The 26,315-nt window shown below is 47.2% G+C and overlaps 1 protein-coding gene across 1 annotated transcript; it reads left to right on the top strand.

Annotated features, from left to right (window-relative positions):
* Nucleotides 1-4,565: 4,565 nt before the first annotated feature.
* On the top strand, nucleotides 4,566-13,326 carry LOC147726733 (phytanoyl-CoA dioxygenase domain-containing protein 1-like). Its single transcript, XM_086962978.1, has 6 exons — nucleotides 4,566-4,695; nucleotides 5,104-5,320; nucleotides 5,987-6,078; nucleotides 9,859-9,998; nucleotides 12,053-12,157; nucleotides 13,219-13,326. The coding sequence occupies exons 1-6, from the start codon at nucleotides 4,566-4,568 to the stop codon at nucleotides 13,324-13,326; spliced, it is 792 nt and encodes a 263-aa protein (XP_086819104.1).
* Nucleotides 13,327-26,315: the final 12,989 nt, after the last annotated feature.

Below are 26,315 nucleotides of genomic sequence, written 5' to 3'. Positions count from 1 at the left end.
GAGGCTGAGTGAGGGTGAGTGAGAGTGAGGGTGAGTGAGGGGTTGAGGGTGAAGGGTTGAGGGTGAGGGTGAGGGGTTGAGGGTGAGTGAGGGTGAGGGGTTGAGGGTGAGTGAGGGTGAGTGTGGGTGAGGGTGAGTGAGGGTGAGGGTGAGGGTGAGTGAGGATGAGTGAGGGTGAGGAGTTGAGGGTGAGTGAGGGTGAGGGTGAGTGAGTGTGAGGGGTTGAGGGTGAGTGAGGGTGAGGCTGAGGTGTTGAGGGTGAGTGAGGGTGAGTGAGGGTGAGTGAGAGGTTGAGGGTGAAGGGTTGAGGGTGTGAGGGTGAGGGGTTGAGGGTGAGTGAGGGTGGAGGGTGAGGGGGTGAGGGTGGGGGGGTGAGGGGGTGAGGGTGAGGGGGTGAGGGTGAGGGTGAGGGGGTGAGGGGTGAGGGGGTGAGGGTGTGGGGTGAGAGTGAGGGGGTGAGGGTTAGGGGGTGATTGTTAGGGGGTGTGAGCGTTAGGGGGTGTGAGTGTTAGGCGGTGTGAGGGTTAGGGGGTGTGAGGGTGAGGCTGAGTGAGGGTGTGAGAGGTGTTGTTACGCAGAGGGGGTGTGACGGTGTGTGAGGGTGAGGGTGTGTGAGGGTGAGTGTGAGTCATTGTGAGTGAGTGTGAGTGATTGCGAGTGAGGGTGTGTGAGATGCCAGCTTCGTGCTTGAATGCCTCACATGCACTGGCCATAAACCGCATTCCAAAGGTCTTTGGTAGACTTTTCTTTTCCCCTTACTATAATCTCGCCAGCAATACCCAATTGAAGCCCTGGCCACAGCTTGTTTTGTGTTTGCAGCGCGCTATGCACACTTTCACTTTTAGATGGCCATTTTGTTTTTGGCAGGCACGGGGAGATTGATTGATTTACCCAGAATCACGGGATATAGAGTCGTAACAGTAACACCCCCGCCCAGCAGCAGCACTTTGCATGCCTTTCATCGGAAACACCCCCTTAATAAAAAAAATAGCAGGGATCGCCGTTCATAGCCACTCGATCGATCACCCAGATCAGCCTCTCCGGGAATGACGTCACGGCATCAATAGCGTGTTATACCAGATCCATGTTACTACCAATAAAAAGCAAGAAGCGCCCTCTGCAGGGGGTTTGCGTTGTGGAGTGAGAACCTTTCTTAAACAAGTTTGGAGGGAATACGCCCCAAGGCAGCCTGGGGGTTTCCACTGTACCCCAGAGAGGAAGTGTCACTTCCCTGCAGGTGTAAACCGCCCCACACTGCAGCAGCCACGGGGAAGTCCCACTCGCCACTGTGGCCAGGTTACCCCGGGGCTCTATGTTGTTTTCTGGAGGGACCCCTCCCCTGTTAATAGCAGGCAGAGGTGGCTAATTGTTTCACTCTGTTGCTATCACAATGGACATTAACAGCAGGAAACAACACCCAGCCTTGAACCCGGACAGTGGCGAGTGCCCCCAGGCGGTTCACAGCACATCTGTCTCGAGCAATGGATGCCTCGACTCTGCCCTCCCCTGGGCCAGGCCTTACTGGCACTGGGGTCAAGTTTACAGCCCCCACTGGCTGGGGAGATGCGTATCTCGTGTTCCTCCATTGGTTGAAGGGTTACTTGATGGAAGCTGTGTTCCTGTTCTTGGAATGTTTGTGTATTTATGACAAGGATGAGGCGTAACGACCAGAGTTGTCGACTACGGAGCTGGGGAACCAGGCTCGAGTCTCGGCGTTGGCTCGGCATCCTGTGATTCTGGGCAAATCACTGAACCTCAGTGTGCCTCCCAAAAATGAATGCGTCCTCCGGTAAGGTATCTGGTGCTCATGTAAAAGGCTCCAATATCTTGGGTCGAGTTCGCGCTATATCAAACTGCAACAACAAAGGTCAGGCGCCTACATGTAATAACTGGTCACTCCACACAACACTTTCCACGTGTCTCACACCTCATGTGCAAGAGGTTCCCTCTGCACCTCCACGCAACCTACTTTCGTGTATCCCCAGAATTGCTGTATCTGATTTATGTTGCTTGTATCTTGTGTCTGGTGGCTGTATTTGGCATATGAGGCCTGCTCCATACGTCAGAGGGCCGCACCATGGTGTATCCGGATATGCTTGGTGTATTATGGCTGTTTGTCGGTGTGATGGCTGTATGCCATGTATAAAGGCAGTATCCTTGATATGAAGAATGCATTCTGTGCATGCACGTATGTGGCATAGGGCGAGTGTCTCCCACATATGAGGTTCTGCATCTTGTGTATGATGTCTGTATGCTGAGTATGATGTCTGTATGCTGAGTATGATGTATGTATGCTGTGTATGATGTATGTATGCTGTGTATGATGGCTGTATGCTGTGTATGATGTCTGTATGCTGTGCATGATGGCTGTATGCTGAGTATGATATCTGTATGCTGAGTATGATGGCTGTATGCTGAGTATGATATCTGTATGCTGTGTATGATGTATGTATGCTGTGTATGATGGCTGTATGCTGTGTAAGATGTCTGTATGCTGAGTATGATGGCTGTATGCTGTGTATGATGGCTGTATGCTGTGTATGATATCTGTATGCTGTGTAAGATTTCTGTATGCTGTGTATGATATATGTATGCTGAGTATGATGGCTGTATGCTGAGTATGATGGCTGTATGCTGAGTATGATATCTGTATGCTGAGTATGATATCTGTATGCTGAGTATGATATCTGTATGCTGAGTATGGTGGCTGTATGCTGAGTATGATGGCTGTATGCTGAGTATGATCTCTGTATGCTGAGTATGATATCTGTATGCTGAGTATGATATATGTATGCTGTGTAAGATGGCTGTATGCTGTGTGTGATGCCTGTATGCTGAGTATGATGGCTGTATGCTGAGTATAATATCTGTATGTTGTGTATGATATCTGTATGCTGTGTATGATATCTGTATGCTGTGTATGATGTCTGTACGCTGAGTATGATGGCTGTATGCTGTGTATGATGTCTGTATGCTGTGTATGATGGCTGTATGCTGTCTATGATATCTGTATGCTGTGTTTGATGTCTGTATGCTGTGTAAGATGTCTGTATGCTGAGCATGATGGTTGTATGCTGTGTAAGATGTCTGTATGCAGTGTAAGATGTCTGTATGCTGTGTATGATGGCTGTATGCAGTGTATGATGGCTGTATGCTGTGTATGATGTCTGTCGGCTGTGTATGATGGCTGTATGCTGTGTATGATGTCTGTATGCAGTGTATGATGTCTGTAAGCTGTGTATGATGTCTGTGTGCTGTGTATGATGTCTGTATGCAGTGTATGATGGCAGTATGCTGTGTATGATGTCTGTATGCTATGTATGATGTCTGTATGATGTGTATGATGTCTGTATGCTGTGTATGATGTCTGTATGCTGTGTATGATGCCTGTATGCTGTGTATGATATCTGTATGCTGTGTATGATGTCTGTATGCTGTGTATGATGTGTATGATGTCTGTATGCTGTGTACGATGGCTGTATGCTGTGTATGATGGTTGTGTGCTGTGTAAGATGTCTGTATGCTGTGTAAGATGTCTGTATGCTGTGTATGATGGCTTTATGCTGTGTATGGTGGCTCTATGCTGTGTGTGATGGCTGTATGCTATGTATGATGTCTGTATGCTGTGTAAGATGTCTGTATGCTGTGTATGATGGCTCTATGCTGTGTATGATGTCTGTATGCAGTGTATGATGGCTGTGACGTCATTGTGGCAAAGCCTTTGTGACGTCACTTCCTCATCTTCTCGTATTTTGGAGAAGAATTTACGTCAGTTCCCATGAGGTCAGATGTACTTTTCCGCCTTTCACTGCTGCTTTTACTGACCTGTTGTTTTCAGGTCTGGCCTAGATCCGGCTTCAGCTCTCGGAAGCCCCTCGGCCCGGTAACACCCCGATACTGGCTTCAGTGTCAATAAGGAATGTTTATTTATACATACACACCTCAAAGTCCCTTCATTTGGGGGTATCACTGCACGACTCCTGCGTGAACCCCATTGTTGCAGCCCCCTTGGACCACCAGGAAACGTCCGAACTGGCGTCTGCCGTGCCTCCCCCCTGACTCCTCCGCTGCGGACATGCCCAGGATTACACAATGCCAGGCAGCCTGGGGTCATGAGCTGGGATTAATGGGAAAAACCGAAAGCAGCCCCCGGCTGTGGCGACGTCATGGGAGTGCAGCCCCGGCCCGGGGCGGGGGCGGGTCTGAGCGGGCCTACATAAGATGCCGAGGTAGAGGAGGGTGGACAGACAGCGGCAGTGACCCCCAGCAACACCTGGAGCTCCAGCACTGCAAGGGGCAGGAGGAAACATTCACATATGGAGCTCTTGAATACCAGGGTACAGAATCTCCAGCACCTGGGGAGCCACAGGGCCACATCTGGAGCACCTGCGTCTTGGGAGCCAGAAGAACACGCCTGGAGCATCAGCACCTCTGGAGGTGAAGGACAACATCTGGAGTCCGGTGCCAGAGGAACATATCCACATCTGGGGCTCAGCTCTCAGGAGCCCGGCGGCAGACCCCCCATCCCTGGCACAAGAAGCGGGGTCCGAGTCCTCGCCCTCATCATGGAGGCGGACCCTCAGCACATGAAGACCCTTTATGATGCCCGGGGCTTCCTGACGTCAGTGCCAGTGCTGGACCCGGAGGAGCTGGAGGGCGCCAGGAGGGCCTTCGAGGAGCTGGAGGAGGAGTTTGGTAGGTGCAGGGAGGGCAGCCTTATCTCTCGGGGTTTATTTATGAGGGCCTTGCGTCATGCTTGCACCATGCTGAGTGGTACATGCAGGAGGCAAAGCCCCAAGCCAAATTTACGAAGCTCCACAAAGCCACTCTGCGTGGCCCTGAGCAGCGTTACACTGCGTCCAGAATGTTTTTTGCAGCGCTGTTGGGGCCACCATTCCCATATATAAGCCCCTCGGTTTAGAGGCCTCTCGGTGTAGAGACTAACCCCCCTCCTTGTGTCCCCTGCAGGCTGGGTCTATACTGGGGTGGCAAGGTCAGCAAAAGAACGATGGATTGAACCCAGACCTCTTGACTGGGGTGAATGTTTGATTTGCTTTGCACTCCGTCCATCATCCGTGTGTCTTTTGCTTTCTCACCCTGCAGGGAAGGAGCACGCCCAGTACAGCCTGCACAACGCCCACCTGCGCCTGCCGTGGGTGCTGGGCCTCGCCACCCACCCGAACACCCTCCAGACCATCACCGCCGTGCTGGGGCCCCACGTCGTCCTGCTGGACTCCAGGTTCATCTGTAAATACCCGGCCTCCGACGTGCCCCACCGAGGGAACAGCGCCCCCTACGTGGCCTGGCACCAGGACATCAAGTAAGTCAGACTGCGGGGTGCTGGCTCCAGGGTGGGGGAGGGGAGGGCTCAGCTGGGGTGATGTGTCTGTTTGTACTTCAAGGGTGAGGCCAAAGGATGGCATTCCTGCCACCTGAGCCTGGTGATGTCTGATTAACAGGCTACCTGGTGGGCACAATGTGGTGTTTAATACACAGGGCGGGTTGGGGGGGGGGGCACACTCAGGGTAGATTACAGCATCTTTCATCTAGGCAGTACATGAGGGCATATGGCTGGTTGCACTACCAGACACACATCACCCTGTGTCATCCTGTCCTCTCATGTGGCTTATTATGCCCTCATGCACCATCCTGTGCCATCATCTGCCATCCTGTCCCTTCATGTGTTATCCTATGCCCTTTGTATGCCATCCTGTGCCATCATGTGCTATCCTGTGCCCTCATGTGCTATCCTGTGCCCCCATGTGCCATACGGTTCTCTCAGGGGTTATTCTGTATCATCATGTGCCATCCTATACCTTAATGTGCCATCCTGTGCCATCATGTGCCATCATGTGCCATCCTGTGCTCTTATGTGCCATCCTGTGCCCTCATGTGCTTTCCTGTGCCCTCATGTGCTATTCTGTGCCCTCATGCCCCGAGGTTTGCGGATGTTTGGCTGACAGCGTCCTCCTCCTTTTACTTCCAGGTATTGGGGCTTCGAGGGGGGCCCGGTGGCCTCAGTGTGGCTTGCCCTGGATGACGTAGACGCAGAGAATGGTGTCCTGCAGGTTATTCCAGGTATGGATAAACTCCCATAGTCAATGCATGCATCACAACAGCCTGGAGCTTTATCACTGATTGGCTGAGAATGGGGGATGGGCTAATACTCTACTGGTGAGCCCCAATGTAACCACATAGGAATCTAGGACAGGGCTCCACAGCATGGGAGATAGATAGGCCATCTCTTTACCTTGAGCCCCAGTGTCGTAACATAGGGATCTGGGACAGGACTATACAGCAGGGGAGGCCATCTGTTAACCAAGGAGCCTCCATGTCGGGACATAGGGATGTTGGAGAGAGTTATCTAGAAGGGAGATAACGCACCTCTTTGACAGAGAGTCCCATTGTCATGACATGGGGATGTGGGAGAGAGTTATACAGAATGGAAGATGCTGCATCCATTTACAATGAGCCCCAGTGTCCTGACAGAGGGATCTGGGACAGGGCTATACAGCATGGGAGGAAGGCCATCTGTTAACCAGGGAGCCTCTTTGTCATGACACAGGGACGTGGGAGAGAGTTATACAGAATGGAAGACGGTGTATTCCTTTAAAGTGAGCCCCAGTGTCGTGACAGAGGGATCTAGGACAGGGCTATATAGCATGGGAGGAAGGCCATCTGTTAACCAGGGAGCCTCAATGTCGTGACATAGGGATGTGGGAGAGAGCATTATGAATGGAAGATGGTGCATTCCTTTAAAGTGAGCCCCAGTGTCGTGATATATTGATCTAGGACAGGGCTATACAGCCTGGAATGTAGGCTATCTATTAACCAGGGAGTCCCGTTGTCATGACATAGAGGGATCCGTGCCAGGGTCGGATTGGTAAGGGGGCACTCCGGCAATGGGCCTCTTTTTTGGGCAGCGTGGTGGTCGATATATGCTGTCTGTGCTGCTCCGCCCAGTGGGGGCCTGAGCGTCCTTTGCGGAGGCAAATGGACCTCTGGTACCCCCCTTTTACCAAGAGGCCGGAGGTATCATTCCCAGTCTCAGACTGGCCCCGCCCATTAATGTATGCTGATTGAGCAGGGGCAGGGGGGCTGAGCCAAGTGGCCTCACTTGTATTCAGGGGTGGTTCACCAGTGTAAACTAATCAAGCAACACAGAGTCCTAGAAACAATCGCATTTTTTAAATCTCAGTCAAGTTAAGATAAAGCACACCTCTCTTATAGAAATCCCCCAACTTCTTTTTATAACACTTAAAACACTGAAGCAGTGTTTTAAAAAAAGACGGGGGCAGATTTACAAGTCAATTGCGTCACATTTACGCCGTTGTTGCGTCACTTCTGTGATGCAGCAGCGGCGTAAACCATGCGCCACGTTGCGGCTTATTTACAACCTGATGCATCTAGGGAGATGCGTCACGTTGTAAAGCCCTGCACCACATTAAACCTGCGTCAGGTTTAATGTATGCAGGGTGGGCGTTCCGTCGGAAAAAGCCTCGCAAAAGTGACGCTGTGAAATCTACAAGATTTCATGGAGTCATTTTTCAGAGGCTGCTGCGACGAAACCTTACGCCTGCTTGAAGCAGGCGTAAGGAGTGGCGCAGCACTTTAGGTATGGGCGGTCCCTGAACATTGCTGGAGTTGCGTCGTGCCTGCGACATAACTCCAGCCATGCACCGACCTTACACCATCAGATGCGACACGCACCTGTCTATCCCTGCGCCACGGTGTGCCGCATTGTAAATGCGACGCATCCGTGGTGGCGCAAGGATAGAATTGCGTGTCGCATCGTTACTGGTGCATCCCTGCTAATCTGCAGGGATGCGCCAGTCCTTGTAAATCTTCCCCGCAATCCGCAAATGTGAGGCACTTTTTTCAGGGTGCCCGGGCCAACTCTTTTCAAAGCCAATCAAACCCTGACCCTTGCTTTACTGTACAGCTGGAGCAGGGGGACACGAGGTCCTAACAGAGGGACGCTGCTTATGGTTCTACAGGCGGAGATGTCTTTGCCTGTAAACACGGGCACCACTGCCTTGAAAGAGTGATATTGGACAGGGTTGGTCAGACAGGGCTCTAGTATGACCCTGCAATCTTCACCCAATTTGTGTCAGAGGCTAGACTCCTGGGGGCTGGTGAGGCCTCGATGAAAGATCCCCGGGGTCCTCGCGGGGGGTTCTAGTGTTAAGAGATGGCTCTGTATTTACTCCGCTTCCATGATCCTCTGTTAGATGGAAACATCCTTTACCACGCAGTCTTTTCCAAGCATGCCTTTACCACGCACCTTTCACGCGCATCCTATACCACGCGGATGCCTTTACCATGCAGTCTTTACCACGCAGATGCCTTTACCACGCAGTCTATTCCACGCATCCTTTACCACGCAGATGCCTTTACCATGCAGTCATTTACACGCATCCTTTACCATGCAGATGCCTTTACCATGCAGTCTTTTCCACGCATCTTTTACCACGCAGATGCCTGTACCATGCCGTCTTTTCCACACATGCCTTTACCACGCTTCCTTTACCACGCAAATGCCTTTACCACGCAGTCTTTTCCACGCATGCCTTTACCATGCAGATGCCTTTACCACGCAGACTTTTCCACGCATCCTTCACCACGCAGATGCCTTTACTACGCAGTCTTTTACACCCATGCCTTTACCACGCATCTTTTACGTGCATCCTTTACCACGCAGATGCCTTTACCATGCAGTCTTTAACACGCAGATGCCTTTACCACGCAGATGCCTTTACCACGCAGACTATTCCACGCATCCTTAACCACGCAGATGCCTTTACCATGCAGTCTTTTACACGCATCCTTTACCACGCAGATGCCTTTACCACGCAGATGACTTTACCATGCAGTCTTTACCACGCAGATGCCTTTACCACGCAGTGTATTCCACGCATCCTTTGCCACGCAGATGCCTTTACCATGCAGTCTTTTCCACGCATCCTTTACCACGCAGATGCCTTTACCATGCAGTCTTTTCCACGCATGCCTTTACCACGCGTCTTTTCCACGCATGCCTTCACCACGCTTCCTTTACCACGCAAATGCCTTTACCATGCAGTCTTTTCCATGCATGCCTTTACCACGCAGATGCCTTTACCACGCAGACTTTTCCACGCATCCTTCACCACGCAGATGCCTTTACCACGCAGTCTTTTACACCCATGCCTTTACCACGCTTCCTTTACCACCCAGATGGATGTCTTTACCACACAGATGCCTTTACCACGCAGTCTTTTCCACGCATCCTTTACCACGCAGTCTTTTCCACCCATGCCTTTACCACGCTTCCTTTACCACCCTGATGTCTTTACCACGCAGTCTTTTCCACGCATGCCTTTACCACGCTTCCTTTACCACGCAGATGCCTTTACCACGCAGATGCCTTTACCACGCAGTCTTTTCCACGCATCCTTTACCATGTAGTCTTTTCCACCCATCCCGTTACCACGCTTCCTTTACCACCCAGATGTCTTTACCAAGCAGTCTTTTCCACGCATGCCTTTACCACGCTTCTATTACCACGCAGATGCCTTTACCACGCAGTCTTTTCCACGCATCCTTTACCATGCAGATGCCTTTACCACGCAGTCTTTTCCACGCATGCCTTTACCACCCTTCTTTTACCACGCATATGCCTTTACCACGCAGTCTTTTCCACTCATTCTTTACCAGGCAGGTGCCTTTTCCACGCATGATAAATAAAGGTAAATGTGTGTATAATTATTGTGGGTGTGGCCCGTGCTGACACCTCATTTTAGACAGAGGCGGGGACTGCATGAGTACCCAGGCCTGGAATCAGTGCCCCCCTCACTCCAACCCCCCTTTCTTCTGCAGGAAGTCACAAACAAGGTGTCCTGGAGCACCGGACAGCAATGACCCCCGGGAACATGCTGTCCACCAATCAGGAGATACCGCGGCACATGGTCGATGCAGAGAAGGCGGTGGAGTGTCCTCTTCAGGCTGGGCAGATGTCGGTGAGTTCACAGCGCTCTTTCGTTTCCTGGACTCATGTCTCACAGTTGTGGTTATTTCCAAAGGCAAACAAGGGGTTACTGCAACCTTACGAAGTAACATGAAAATCCATGATACTCGAGCCCGGTGCATTTTGGGTGTCAGGCAGACCAGTGATTCCCCCATTTATAAATGAGGCAGCCGGGAAGTGGGAGGGGCCAAGACATCCATCAATTAATGGCACCGCCCTTCCCATAATTAGCCTTTTGCCTCCATTACTGTGTACTCACAACCCCCCTTAAAGGTGCCCCAGAACTGTGTACTCACAGCCCCCCTTAAAGGTGCCCCAGAACTGTGTACTCACTATCCCCCTTAAAGGTGCCCCATAACTGTGTACTCACTACCCCCTGCTTAAGGGTGCCCATGTATTGTGTACTCACTACCCCCCCTAAGGGTGCCCATGTACTGTACCTCCCTTTACTTACAGCTTCCTTTGAGGGTGCGTCAGCACTGTGTACTCACAGCTTACCCTAGAGGTGCACCCACACAGTGTACTCACAGCTCCTCGTTTGAGTGCACCAGCACTGTGTACTCACAGCTTACCCTGGGCATGCACCCGCACTGTGTACTCACAGCTTACCCTAGAGGTGCACCCACACAGTGTACTCACAGCTCCTCGTTTGAGTGCACCAGCACTGTTTACTCACAGCTCCTCGTTTGGGTGCACCCGCACTGTGTACTCACAGCTTACCCTAGAGGTGCACCCACACAGTGTACTCACAGCTCCTCGTTTGAGTGCACCAGCACTGTGTACTCACAGCTCTTTGTTTGGGTGCACCAGCACTGTGTACTCACAGCTTCCTTTGAGGGTACGCCAGCACTGTGTACTCACAGCTTACCCTAGAGGTGCACCCACGTGGTGTACTCACTGCTCCCCCTGGGCATGCATCCGCACTGTGTAGTCACAGCTCCCCTTGGGGGTGCACCAACACTGTGTACTCACAGCTCCCCTTGGGGGTGCACCAACACTGTGTACTCACAGCTCCCCCGGAGGTGCACCAGCACTGTGTACTCACAGCTCCCCCTGGGGTGCACCAGCACTGTGTACTCACTGCTCTCCCATTGGGGTGCACCAGCGCTGTGCACTCACAGCTTTCCTTGGGTGCCTCAGGACTATGTACTCAGTTTCCCCTTGAGGTGCACCTCAGGTGGCTCCCTCTCTTTTCTCTGTCCCATATCCAGTGCTTAATTTGCGCCTGTGTTTTCCGGTGCTTATCTGTAAACACAGGCACATATGTCTGAGAAACCACCACATGGTGGCAGTGTGTGTGTATTTTTAACTAATAATCATTAGTAGAGAACTGAGGCACCTATTACCAACAACTAGCGATAATTATCGCTAGGTTGGCTTAGCGACAATAATTTTATCGCCATGTAGCGACGATTTTTATCGCTTAGGAGCCTTGATATTATCAAGGTTTTTCTCCTAAGTGATGAAAATCGGCCGAAATGCATGAATATCGCTGAAAAGTCAGCTATATTCATGCATTACCAAGCAAATGCTCTTAGCCATGTTATCCACCTCCCATTTGATAACATGGCTAAGAACTGCTCAGGGCAGGTGTTAGCTTTTGGAGATATTCGCGCTTAGCGCAAATATCTCCAAAAGTTGATAATAGGAGATAGCGACGTTAACGACTGTTTCCAGTCGCTAACATCTTGGCACGCCCACTTTGCATGTCATTAGTGATAAATATCACTGACATGCAAAGCGGGGCCCAAGATGGGTGCTATCTCCTACTAGCTGTCGCTAACTGGTGTTAGCGACAGCTAGGTAATAGGGAGATAATTTTATCTTCGCTTTCTTGGCTTTTAAAGCAGAAAAAGCGGAGATAAACCCCCTTGATGATATGCCCCTGAATTATTCAATATAGTTTTAAAAAAATGACAAAACTTAAAGGTAAAAAAGTGACGCGGGCAGTGCCAGCTGCAGTGGACCAGTGAGTAACACATTGGGCACTAGCACTTACAATTTTGGCAGATAAGCACGGCTCATATCCTACATTTCTCTCGTCAGATCCACGACGGGCTGACAGTCCACGCCAGTGAACCAAACACGTTCCACAGACGCAGATGTGGCTTCGTTATTCGCTACGTCCCCACCACAGCCTACCCCGGGGAGGTGAGTACAACCCTCTCCTTCAGACTGTCTGAGTATGGTTGTGTGTCAGTGGGTTTATTAGACGACAAGAGTGACAGTGTGGACCGTATGTGTTTGTGTGTGTGCATCCATGCACATGTGTTTGTGTGCGCGCATTTCTACTCGCAACTGTGTGTGTTTGGAGATTTAGATAGTTTTGGTTGTTAGTTATGTAAGAGAGGTATGTTTGAAGGTTCAATAGTTTGGGGACTTAGGGAGTTTTTGGTTGTTAGTTATATAAGAGAGGCAGGTTTGAAGGTTAGTTGTGGGATTTAAATAGTTTTAGTAGTTATATAAGAGAGGCAGGTCTGAAGGTTCAATAGGTTGGGGAGTTAGATAGTTTTGGTTGTTAGTTATATATGAGAGACAGGTTTGAAGGTTCAATAGTTTGGGGATTTAGAATAGTTTGGGCTGTTAGTTATATAAGAGAGGCAGCTTTGAAGGTGTAATAGTTTGGGGAGTTTGATAGTTTTAGTTGTTAGTTATATATAGTTTTGAAGGTTTAATAGTTTGGGGAGTTTGATAGTTTTGGTTGTTAGTTACCAGGTTTGAAGGTTCAATAGTTTGGGGATTTAGATAGTTTTGGTTATTAGTTATATAAGAGAGGCAGGTTTGAAGGTTCAATAGTTTGGGGATTTAGATAGTTATGGTCGTTAGTTATATAAGAGAGGCGGTTTGAAGGTTCAATAGTTTGGGTATTTAGGATAGTTTTGGTTGTTAGTTATATAAGAGAGGCAGGTTTGAAGGTTCAATAGTTTGGGGATTTAGATAGTTTGGGTAGTTAGGTTGTCCTGTAAGAGAGGCAGGTTTGAATGCTAGATAGTTTGGGAATTTAGCTAGCGTTGGTTCTTAGGCTGTTTTGAAAGAGAGGGAAGATTTATGGTTAGTTTTTGTTGTAGAGTACACGTTTTAGAGATTCGGTTGATCATGCCCTTTTCTCCCTCACTACATGACACCAGTGTAGGTCCTCTAATATAAGGTATTGTATTCGCCCACGTCTGAATGCCCTCATTATAATGCACTTCTCTCCTCTCTGATTCCAGGACCCCGAGCGCCCCCGCTCCTTCCCAGCCACCGTGCTTGTTGCAGGAACAGATGAGTTCCATCATTTTACAGATCATGCACCCAACTTTTTCTCCAAGACCTTCTGACACCTCTGCAGAGCATCAGCAGGAGACACATTCCTCTCTTCATGTAGTTCATAACTGCCAGTAACATGCTGCTGCATGGTGCAGGTTCATTCCTGATCTCAGATGGAGCCCTATAGGTTCAAATATGTATTTCCTATTTTTTAACATCTTGCAGTGAGCCTTAATATTGTCTACAATAATGTTTGGATGGTAGGCCAAAAGGTACTGCAACTGTTACCATAAAACAAACAATTGTGGTTTCAGAATTGATAATGTGAATTCCTTTTTGCACTGCATTGCACTTTCATTCGAAAACACAAGCCTGCATCCTGTTTTTGAATCTTAGCTGCCTGACTATATGTAATTCTATTTAATTAAGGTTTATTTATTGAGCTAAACATACAGCTGGAAGACAGATTTACAGTCAAAAGTGCGAATGTCTTTTTGTATTCTTTTTGTACAAAAGTAAAATAAAAATGTATCAATACATTTTGGATAAGAGTACCACTTTTGATTTTCAACACATCTAGATGAATCCAGTTTGAGAAATATGTAACGAGGAGGCTGGTCTCATTTTAAGCTGGTCTAATTTTAAGCATGAATTTGCATACATGCCGGTACATAAGGAACTCTAGATCAATTTAGATCAATTTACTTTGATCTAGAAGTCTAGGGGACGTCCCACTAGGACCATCTTCAGCCTTCCTCATCGTCACTGGCCTCACTAACAAGCCCGCATTGGTACATATCGATCATTGAGTAACTATATATACACATATGATATGATTGACATAAAAGAGGGGATATATCCTGTGGTAATGTTGCAGTTTTCATGAAGGATGCCTCTTACAAAGAGCTCGAGGCCCGAAACGCGTCTGCACTGGACCACTGGGTACATGTGATTCACTAAAGTTGCCTGTATCTTTGGCGCTATTTGACAACTCTTCACAAGACTTTCCAACGAAGGGTCACAGTGAGTCTTGTTGTGCATGGAAAGTTTTAGGGAGATCAGTCAAGTTGGGGCTGAGCAATAAGGGGGTCAACAAAAGTTCCTTTTCATTGCTAATTCCCCTGAACTCTTTAGACAGGGCTGCAGCCCGAACTGCTATTATTTGGTGTAAATCCATTCAGTAGTTGTTGAGAAATTTAAGGAAACCAAAATTAGATATCTCCGATTGCTGGCTAATTCACAAATAATAACGAGCTTGTGCAGAGAACGGCATAACTGATTGGGGCTGCCAACACTTCAACCAGAAAGTGTTAACAGCCATCTTGGGACTCTGCTTCTGCCGAGTCCCCCCCAAAAAAGTAAAAAAAGAAAAAGAAAAGGGGGCTGGGTAGGGATACCCTGACCTCCAAGAATTGGTCATGGGGTCTCAGAGGGACCCTGCAGGGTAAAAAAGCATTTTTTTTAAAAAATATGTTGCGAATTTATAGCAAATATGGCAAAAAAAGTGGGGACTCCAGCGCTTGTTCATACAGCAGGAAGCCAGGAGCCAGCCGGGAACGCGGGAGCCTTGAGGTTCCCCTCGCGATCCCCATTGTGCACACTGGGTTCCCAGGGCACCCAGGTGACATGGCCAGGCCCAGGGGGATGGGGAGCTTGTGCCAATAATTGGTCCGGGGAAAGGGTCATGTAGCCCACCTTCCCTATTTGTTTATGGCTGGGGAATGGGGTCCCCGGGGCCTAAATTGGCCCAGGGAGGGGGGCCGTAGAGACCCCAGCCCCATTAAAAATGTATATATTTATGCCTGGGTCGCGGGGGATGGGGATGCCGAATTTGACCTGGGGAGGGGGCCACATGGCCTCCATCCCCATTCAGTTAAGGCTGGGCCCTGTAGGATGGGGTCCCCTAGGGCCAAAATTGGCCCGCGAGGGGGGCTGAGGGGCAGAGTGTTTGTATGGGTGTGTGACTGTGTGTGTGAGTGGTTGTATGGGTGCGTAAGTGGGTGTGTGAGTGGGTGTGTGAGTGGTTGTGTGGGGGTGTCAGTGGGTGTGTGAGTGTTTGTGTGAGTGGGTGTGCTAAGTGTTATATGGGTGTGAGTGGTTGTATGGGTGTAACTGGGTGTGTGAATGGTTGTGTGGGTGTGTGAGTGGTTGTATTGGTGTGTAAGTAGATGTGTGAGTGGGTGTGTGAGTGGTTATGTACGAGTGTCATTGGGTATGTGAGTGTTTGTGTGAATGGGTGTGCGAAGTGTTGTATGGGTTTGTGAGTGGTTGTATGGGTGTAACTGGGTGTGTGAATGGTTGTGTGGGTGTGTGACTGGGCGTGTGAATGGTTCTATGGATAATGTCATCAGTGATGTAATATGTGAGGTCATAAGCAGTGCATTGCGGGGGCGTAACTTATAGTTAGCTCTGGTAACTGACTGCTGAATTTCACTGGTTTGTATGAGTGAAATCTGAGCCCAATTGTAATGTCCAACCTTTGTTTTTTTAGTGAATTTCTGAGGGTTTTTGAAAATGTTATATCCTAAGTCTCTATAATTTAATTTTTTTTTATTGTGAATTTCGAAGGTATTTTTTTTAACTTATTTTCCTGATGGAAACTGTATTGTTTGAGAGTGGGTGATCGTATAGGCCAGTGAATAGCTGTATGGGCCTGTGAGTGGCTGTGTGGGTGGCTGTATGGGTCTGTGAGGTGAGTGGGTGTGTGAATAGCTGTAGGGGTGTGAGTGGGTGTGTGAGTAGCTATATGGGTCGGGTTGTGGGTTTGTGTGTGACTGTTTGGGTCTGTGAGTGGGTGTGTGTGTGTCTGTATGGGTGTATGAGTAGATTGATGGTGTCAGCGTGAATTTGATTTGGTGAGTGGCTGTATTGGTGTATGAGTGGAAGTGTGAGTAGTTTTGAAGGGGTGTGAGTGGGTGTGTGAGTGGCTGTAAGGGTCTGTGAGTAGCTGTATGGGTCAGGTACGGGCTGTAAGAGTGTGGCTGTGTGGGTTGTGAGTGGGTGGGTGTGTCAGTATGAGTGAGTCTGTGAGTAGTTTTGAGGGTGTGTGAATGGATATGCGAGTAGGTGAGTGGGTGTGTGAGTGGCTATATGGATCTGTGAATGTGTGTCAGTAGCTCTGTGAGTGTGTCAGTAGCTCTGTGAGTGACTGCGCCAGAACTGAACCTCACCTGTCCATTTATCCAACAAGAGTCCACAGTTTTCCACAAAATATGTACCCAACTGGAGTACTTTCAATTGGTTGAGTAGTAAATGCTAACTCGCTGGGTATATGTCTAGTGTATATTCTACACTACATCTGCCTAATAGACCACAAGGAAATGCAATGTGATTGTTCCTCATGCATCTTTACCCAAAAATCTGTGATAACATGAACTTTCCTATAGAGAAGACAACAAGACTACAATGAGGTAGATCTCCAACAAACAAGGGTACTTCTATTTAACTAGATAAAGTGAGTGCTTCTTTGTTTGCTGGAGATGTCCTCATATTCTTTGACATCAAGAATGCATAACCAAAAGCTGTCGGAAACGCACCTGGGGACCTTTTGGTAAGCTTTCCATCGTACCGGCAAAACGAGGGTAGACCATTGCAGACTTCTATGGTGAACGGGGTGGGGCCAAGTGAACAAGGCTTCCAGGTGATTTGCACATTTTCATATTCGTAGTAATTTAAAGGGAAAACCAACGACTCTTCTCTCACCAGGAGAGCACAAGAAAGAACCCACTTGTCACAGTCACTAAAGATTGCCCTCTGATAAATAAATGATGCATCCACCTTCACAAAGGATTTCAGATCTTTTCACAATGTGTAATTGCCAAGAAAACATGCTTGCTCAGCCTTTGCAAAGCCCAGAAAGTTTCTCCACAGTGGGCAGGAAAATAGATGAAAAGACTGTTTCCAGCAGGTGGGAGCAGTTTTCCTGCTCCCTTCTGCTGGGAGCACACTTACTGTTTGCCCTGTCTTGGTGGAAGATGTCAAAGCTCCAGCCAAGCAAGAGCAAACAGCTCCATTTCTATAATAAAGCCCCGGGGAGTAGGTGGTCCCCAGGGCTCATAAGAGTTTCAGAAGGGCGGCCATGGGCCCTCCTCCTCTTTTTATTTTTTTACTATTGATTTGTCCCGAGTAGGTGACAGTTGGAAGCCTCGGGCACCTCCTCTATGTATTTAAATAATAAAGCCCCGGGACCTGACCCACCTGGGAGCACATGTTTAAACAAACATGGCAGACTGTGCTTTTTTTGCAGCAAATACATGAAACTGCCATGATGTTTGCTAAGAAAATGCTAAAAACAAATGCTTGAGGCGAGGTCCTTGATGGACCCCAGCATCAGGGCTAGGGGGTTACAGTATTCCTACCATGCCTCCTTGTCTTTTTTTTTTTAATGCTTTTTTTTGGGACTCGGTTGGGTCTCAAAAAGGGTGCCAACACATCCTGGTTGAAGTGTTGGCAGCCAAGCAGATCACTGCATCAGATCGGGAGGATTCACGGTTGGTTTGCGTCCCTAGATATACACATTTGTTTTCCCTTTCATATCTCAAAAACTGCTGAACAGATTTACCCCAAGTCACAAAAAGACAATTTTCTGGGCCAAGATATCTAGCTTTATTCCAAATTTGGTTTCATTTGGTTCAGCAGTTCGGACTGCAGTCGTGTCTAAAATCTCTATGGGAATTAACATGGGAAACACACTTTGTTTACCCCCCCACCCGTTTCTCTGCCCCGTCTGATGGATCACCCCAAAACTTACCAACTTTGGTTTTTTTCAGTGAATATATATATATATATATATATATATATATATATATATATATATATATATATATATATATATATATATATATATATATATATATATATATATATATATATATATATATATATATATATATATTCACTGAAAAAAACCATAGGTTTCAGCACTTATATAGTTAGGAATTAACTTTTAAAAAAACCTTTGAAATTCACTCAAAAAAATATAAGTTTTAGGGGTGTTATAGTTAGCTGGACATTACACTCTTACAAAACCATTGAAATTGCTCCTATATAGTTAGTTGTACTTACTATATTTCGGGCACCCGCAATCTAATGCTGATGATGTCACATATTACATCATTCATGACCTGGTCAGTGACATCACTGATGACATCCCAAATTACATCAATGATGACATCACTAATGACATCATCCAGTGAATGCGGTTTGCTTTGTTATTTAAATATGCATTATATATATAGCAATTTGCATTGAAGTATGAGTGGATATATAAAAATAAATATTTGGATGGAGGACTTTAATAATGTATAGTGTCTCACTAAATATAGTGGATAGTGACTAAACTGTGTGAATATCTGTATCACTTTGTCAGTTGTTGTGTAAACTGGTTCTCCAGTTGGTTACTAGCTATGTGAAAGTCTATATTAGTTATTGATTAGTTAATTGAGTATTTGTATGGGAGAGTGAATGTGTGTGTGGTTCGGTGGAGGGTGTGTGACTGCCCAAAGATGTGTGAATAGTTGATTCAGTAGATATATGAAGTTAAAACGACATGTTCTAACAGTTGTTTGGGTGAGTGAATATCTTTATGGTTGTGGTGATGAGCAAATATATTTCTCAATGGTAGATGTCCAACAAACTAGAAAAATAAAAGGCAGTATATGTGTCACTTGTTTTATATAAATAAGTATACATAAGACTCAATGATTGTGTGAGTGACTGTATGGATAACTGTATACTTGTAATAATGATTTTATAATATACTAAATATGAATTACTATCTAAATGAATAGATGAAGTGGTGTTTGTATAAGTGTGTCGCTAAGTAAGTATGTAAGTATGATCCATTGTTTGCATAGGTGAGTAGGATAACTTCATGTGTGAATAGGTTGTGTGCTGGTGTGTAATGTCGATATAGGTGTATAAGTATTTTTGATAGTGTTCTATTGTTCATTGACAGCATGTATGCGTGGATCTACAGGTACGTGATTAGATGTGTGTATACCTCTAGGAATCAATAAGTGGGTTTTTAGATACTTGTATTGCTGTGTCAATGGATTCAAATATGATACTCTGTATTTTACAAAGAGTGATGAAAGATTTTACTAGTGTATGAAAAGGTGTATGTGATTGTCATGTGAATGATGTCATTAGTGATGTCATCATTGATGTCATTTGAGATGTCATCAGTGATGTCACTGACCATGTCATGAATGATGTAATATGTGACATCATCAGCAGTGGATTGCGGGTGCCCGAAATATAGTTAGTACAACTAACTATATAGGAGCAATTTCAATGGTGTAATGAGGCCACACCCTTTTTTACACCTCTCTGCAGCGCAACCCCTGGCGTGTTTGCAGAGTAGGAACTAATTCCCCTTGCATACTGCGGGTCCCTGGGGGTCAACTAGCCCATCAGAAGCCTCCAGTATGCGCAAAGGGGCTGCATTGCTTTGCCCCGGGGTGGCAGTCCCCGGGGAAGTGTGGGGGGATTTGTATTTGTATTTGTATTTTAGACTTGTAGAGCGCCTTATCACCCCGGGGTTTCTAAGCGCTTAACAGGCGAGTGAGTACTGGCAGGAAGAAAGCCGACTAGATGTTACCCCATGCCTCTTGAAAGAGCACGGTCTTTAGCTTTTTCCTGAAAGGCAGGAGTCTGGTTTCTTTGCGCAGATTTTCAGGCAGTTGGTTCCAGGCTTTGGGCATTGTGTGGGAAAATGTCCGACCACCGATGGTGGATCGTTTGATCCTAGGGCAGATCAATAGGGCGGCGTTGGCTGAGCGTAGGTTCCTGTTAGGGGCATATGGGACAAGGCGTTTTTTGATGTATTTCGGGGCTTGCCCATATAAGGCTTTCTGCGTAATGCATAGGCCCTTGAACTTGGCTCGTTGATTCACTGGCAGCCAGTGTAGCTCCCGGAGGAGGGGGGTGGCCGGTGTCCTTCTTGGTTTATTATAAATAAGTCTGGCCGCGTCATTCATGACGATCTGGAGTCTCTTGGTGAGTTTTTTCGGAATGCCGAAATACATGGCATTGCCATAATCCAGTCGGGCCAGCATTAAGGCTGACACTGCTCGTCTGAGAGTGTCTGCCTTTAGGGTGGGAGCTAGCTTGCACAGTTGTCTCAGGAGGCCTACACAGGTGCCCACCACCGCCGAGACCTGGGCTGACATAGTGAGATTTGTGTCGATGATTATGCCCAGGCTTTTTACTGCTGTTGCCGGTATTGGGGGGTTACCTAATTCGGATGGCCAAAGGAGGGGCTAGATGAAGTTGTGATAGGAAGAACCTCCGTCTTATCCGGGTTGATCCTTAAAAAATTTGCTGTCATCCAGTTGACGGTAAATTTTAAATTATTCTTCAATTTTTGATCAGCCATAGGGGAATCGCCTATCTGAATGATGATCTGGGTGTCGTCGGCATAATTATATATGTTACAGTCCATCTGATTCAGAGATGAAATGAGGGGCTGCAGATACGTGTTAAACATCAAGGGGGACAAGGCAGAGCCCTGCGGGACGCCGCATGTGATTTTAGCAGCCTCTGACACCATGTCATCCAGTTGTACTTTCTGAACCCGTCCACCGAGGAACGAGGTCAGCCAGGTGTGGGCCGTGCCCTTGATGCCAAACTCCCCCAACCGCGACAAAAGAAGGTCATGATTGACCGTATAAAATGCCGCGGAGAGGTCGAGTAGCACCAGGGCACACGGATCTTTATTATCTGTTTTAAGACGTAGGTCATCTAGCACTGATAACATGACTAGTTCCGTGCTGTTGTGGGCTCTAAACCCTGCTTGGTTGGGTTCGAGTAGTGCGTTACTCTCGAGGTGGTGCGAGAGGGCGGACAGCACCTGATGTTCTAGTATTTTTGCTAAAAAAGGCAGTTGAGATATGGGCCTGTAATTCTTTAGAATCTTGGTGTCGGCACCAGCCTTTTTTAGCAGGGGGATCAGTCTCGCTTCTTTAAGAATAGAGGGGACTAAACCCGAGGTTAGGGAGCTATTTAGGAGCGATAAAATATCCTCCTCCAGACCTGGCCATGCTTGTTTAAATATCTGCGGGGGGCAAGGGTCCGCCGGGGAACCTGATTTAACTTGGTTCATCACTTTAGTCAGGGAGTCCTTGGTAAGTAGGGGTAGGGAGGTTAAAGGCTCTGTGATTGTGGGCGGGAGAGTTAGCGGAGTTACCGGGCAGTCGAATCTAGGGGTGCTTTCGATTTCTATCAGAAGGTCGGATATCTTTGAGGTAAAGAAGGATTGAAATTTATGGCAGTCCTCTTGCGTAAAAGAAGGTGGTTGTTCCTTCTTTTTCCTCAGTTCAGTAAGTACTTGGAAAAATTCCTTCTGGGGGTTAGGTGCTGTGGCAATTCTGCTCTCGTAGAACTCACTTTTTCTAGTTCTGATGGCTTGTTTATACAAGGCGAGCTTTTCCTTATATAGAGTCTGGCAGTTAAGATCATACCCCTTTCGCCAGGCTCTCTCGCACTGTCGCAGGGCCCGTTTTAGGAGTTGACCCCCCACACTTCTTCATCACTATGCCCCCCGATTTGGTCTCCCCGGGGGGTAATTTTTTAAAAAACAGACCAGGTTTAAAAAAAAAATGTGTTCCTTTTTTGTCAAAGTGGGACTACCTGGGCAGGCCTAGGGTGTCAGGGTGTATGTACCCTTCCCCCTTTTTGTGTTCTTCACGTTTGTTTTTTTGCTTTCTTTTGCCTTTGTCTATCGGGCACAAGATGGATGTCAACACTTCCTGGTTAGAAGTGTTGACAGCCAATGAGCATGCAGCTTTCTCGGGAAGGCATGCTGATTGGCTGCCGCTGTCTGTCAACACTCCAAACCAGAAAGTGTTGGCAGCCATCTTATGCCTTGTTAGAACCAAGGCACAAGAAAGCAGTGAAACAAAGGTGGAAACCACGCAAAGGGAAGCACCCTGAACCCCCAGGCCTGCTCAGGGGGTCCCACAAGGACCCCCCAGGCCCACAAAATCACAAAAGTCGAGGGGTAATTTAAAAAATACTACTTGTAGGTACTTAATTCACCCAGACAACACAACAGCTCTTTTGTCAGCTACACTACCTATAAACACTCTAAATTCATTATTTAAACTACACTTTTTTCTCTGTTTTTCCTCGTGGTACGCGTACCTGTACGCGTACCAGGGGGGCACTCAGCGAAAATTAAAAAGAGAAAAAAATAGTTTTTCTGCCCTTCGTGGTCCTTCTAGGCCCCCTTCAGAAAACCTAGGGGGTCAGGGGGTGTCTACCCTGCCCCTTTTAATCATTTCCCCTCTTTTTTTTCACCTCTTGTGTCTCGATTCTACCGAGACACAAGATGGCGGACTCTCCAGACTGTTTGGAATGTTGATAGACACCCGAGAGCCAATCAGCTTTCCGCTCGCGCACTTCCGTGGCGCGCCGGGTGCGCTCCCCGGTACGCACACAGGTAAGCGCTCAAAGCGCGCATATAGATATATATGTGTTTTTGAAGTTACTTTTCATAAAAACCATTGGAGCAATTTTCACCAAATATAGAAAAGGCACTTCTGCGTACCAGTCCCTACAATTTTGCAAAGTTTGGTTTAATTCCATTAAGAGGTTCGGGCTGTAGCCGTGTCTGAACGTCCTATGGAAAATAACATGGGGAAAACACGTTTTGGGACCCCCCTTTTTTTTCGGCCCTCGCATGACGAATCCCCCCGAAACTTTCAGGGAAGGAGCAGAACTGAGCTGGCCAAAATTTTGGAAAATTGCACGCAATTTCCTCAATCAACACCAAAGTTATTCCCAATAGAATGTTGCGGATTTCCTATGTAACTAGGTCCTAACTATATATACCTACTGGCGACTGCCCCAGTAGTTAATATATATATATATGTGTATATATATATATATATATATATATATATATATATATATATATATATATATATATATATATATATATATATATATAGATATATATATAGATATATATAGATATATATATTTAGATATATACATACATACATATATATATATATATGTATATATAAATCCTAACTATAACTACCTACTGGCGGCCGCCAGTAGGTAGTTATAGTTAGGATTTTTTTCAATGTTAAATCTCAAAATTCTATTTGGAATAACTTTGGCGCCCGTTGACGAATCTGACTGAAAATGTCCTCAAAATGGCCTTGCGGCGTTCCGGTCCTTCTCTGAAAGTTTGGGGGGGATTCGTCAAGCGGGAGCCGAGATAAAAGGGGGGTCCCAAAAGGCGTTTTCCCCATGTTAATTTCCATAGGGCGGTCGATTTCACTTTCAGCCCGAACGGCTGAATGGATTTCCACACAACTTCGCAAAATTGTATGGACTGGTAGCCCGATGTGCCTTTGCTATGTCTCAAGATATGTGCTCCAGTGGATTTTGAGTAATTTACGTTCAAAAAAACTATATATATCTATAGGCGCGCTCCGGTGCGCGCACCGGGGAGCGCACCAGGCGCGACACGCGACTTGCGCTCGGAAAGCTGATTGGCTCACGGGTGTCTGTAAACATTCGAAACAGTCCGGTGCGGCCGCCATCTTGTGTCTCGGTAGGATCGAGACACAAGAGGTGACATAAAAAAAAGGGAGAAATGACTATAAGGGGGCAGGGTAGACCCCCTCCTGACCCCCTAGGTTTGATGTGGGGGCTAAAATAGGGTCCCGCGGGGCATTTTTATAAAATATTTTTTTTCGATTTGCGCGGGGGGAGCGCCCGGTACGCGCACCAGGAAGCGCACCGGGGAGCGAAGCACGGGGAAAATCCAGGGCCTTATTTATGAAGGTCTTGCAACAGTTTTGCGCCGCCTGTGCGTCACTTTTTGTGACGCACCAGCGGTATAAAAAAATGCGCCTCGTTGCGCTATATTTAAAAAGTGACGCATCTAGGTAGATGGGTCACTTTTTAAAACCCTGCGCCACATTATACCTGCGTCAGGTATAATGTATGCAGAGGGGGCGTTCCCCCGCAAAAAGCTTCGTAATAGCGACGCAGTGAAATCTATGAGATTTCACTGCGTCACTTTTAGGATGCTGTTGCGTCAAAATGTTGCGCCTGCCTCACAGCAGGTGTAAGACTGACGCAAGACCTTTCACATGGTGCTTTCCCCATGTGAAAGGACGCATTACTGGAGTTGCGCCACTTTTGTGACGCACTCCAGCAATGCGTCACTTTTGTGTTTACAGATACGTCAGAAATACTGATGTATCTGTAACTCCTTGCGACATGATTCGTCATACATTAAATATGACACATCTGGAATGTCGTAAGGAGTGCGCACAGAAAAGTGACGCATCGCACCAGCGGTGTAAAAAAATGTGCCTCGTTGTGCTATATTTAAAAAGTGTCGCATCTAGGTAGATGGGTCACTTTTTAAAACCCTGCGCCATATTATACCTGCGTCAGGTATAATGTATGCAGAGGGGGCGTTCCCCCGCAAAAAGCTTCGTAATAGCGATGCAGTGAAATCTATGAGATTTCACTGCGTCACTTTTAGGATGCTGTTGCGTCAAAATCTTGCGCCTGCCTCACAGCAGGTGTAAGACTGACGCAAGAACTTTCACATGGTGCTTTCCCCATGTGAAAGGACGCATTACTGGAGTTGCGTTACTTTTGTGACGCACTCCAGCAATGCGTCACTTTTGTGTTTACAGATACGTCAGAAATACTGACTTATCTGTAACTCCTTGCGACATGATTCGTCATACATTAAATATGACACATCGGGAATGTCGTAAGGAGTGCGCACAAAAAAGTGACGCATCGCACCAGCAGTGTAAAAAAATGCGCCTCGTTGCGCTATATTTAAAAAGTGACGCATCTAGGTAGATGGGTCACTTTTTAAAACCCTGCGCCACATTATACCTGCGTCAGGTATAATGTATGCAGAGGGGGCGTTCCTCCGCAAAAAGCTTCGTAATAGCGACGCAGTAAAATCTATGAGATTTCACTGCGTCACTTTTAGGATGCTGTTGCGTCAAAATCTTGCGCCTGCCTCACAGCAGGTGTAAGACTGACGCAAGACCTTTCACATGGTGCTTTCCCCATGTGAAAGGACACATTACTGGAGTTGCGTCACTTTTGTGACGCACTCCAGCAATGCGTCACTTTTGTGTTTACAGATACGTCAGAAATACTGACGTATCTGTAACTCCTTGCGACATGATTCGTCATACATTAAATATGACACATCTGGAATGTCGTAAGGAGTGCGCACAGACAAGTGACACATCGCACCAGCGGTGTAAAAAAATGCGCCTCATTGCGCTATATTTAAAAAGTGACGCATCTAGGTAGATGGGTCACTTTTTAAAACCCTGCGCCACATTATACCTGCGTCAGGTATAATGTATGCAGAGGGGGCGTTCCCCCGCAAAAAGCTTCGTAATAGCGACGCAGTGAAATCTATGAGATTTCACTGCGTCACTTTTAGGATGCTGTTGCGTCAAAATGTTGCGCCTGCCTCACAGCAGGTGTAAGACTGACGCAAGACCTTTCACATGGTGCTTTCCCCATGTGAAAGGACGCATTACTGGAGTTGCGCCACTTTTGTGACGCACTCCAGCAATGCGTCACTTTTGTGTTTACAGATACGTCAGAAATACTGATGTATCTGTAACTCCTTGCGACATGATTCGTCATACATTAAATATGACACATCTGGAATGTCGTAAGGAGTGCGCACAGAAAAGTGACGCATCGCACCAGCGGTGTAAAAAAATGTGCCTCGTTGCGCTATATTTAAAAAGTGACGCATCTAGGTAGATGGGTCACTTTTTAAAACCCTGCGCCATATTATACCTGCGTCAGGTATAATGTATGCAGAGGGGGCGTTCCCCCGCAAAAAGCTTCGTAATAGCGATGCAGTGAAATCTATGAGATTTCACTGCGTCACTTTTAGGATGCTGTTGCGTCAAAATCTTGCGCCTGCTTCACAGCAGGTGTAAGACTAACGCAAGACCTTTCACATGGTGCTTTCCCCATGTGAAAGGACGCATTACTGGAGTTGCGTTACTTTTGTGACGCACTCCAGCAATGCGTC

The sequence above is a fragment of the Lissotriton vulgaris genome, chromosome 3_1 (assembly GCF_964263255.1).
Source record: "Lissotriton vulgaris chromosome 3_1, aLisVul1.2, whole genome shotgun sequence".
NCBI classification, from domain to species: domain Eukaryota; kingdom Metazoa; phylum Chordata; class Amphibia; order Caudata; family Salamandridae; genus Lissotriton; species Lissotriton vulgaris.
Note: the sequence above shows the minus strand (reverse complement) of the source record. Positions and strands in the feature narration are given on the sequence as shown.

Excerpts from the sequence above, each read along its gene's own strand:
- LOC147726733 (XM_086962978.1), top strand. The coding sequence starts at position 4,566 with ATGGAGGCGGACCCTCAGCACATGAAGACCCTTTATGATGCCCGGGGC. Across the intron at positions 5,321-5,986 it reads GCCTGGCACCAGGACATCAA|GTATTGGGGCTTCGAGGGGG; the intron begins GTAAGTCAGACT and ends TTTTACTTCCAG. Across the intron at positions 9,999-12,052 it reads TTCAGGCTGGGCAGATGTCG|ATCCACGACGGGCTGACAGT; the intron begins GTGAGTTCACAG and ends TTCTCTCGTCAG.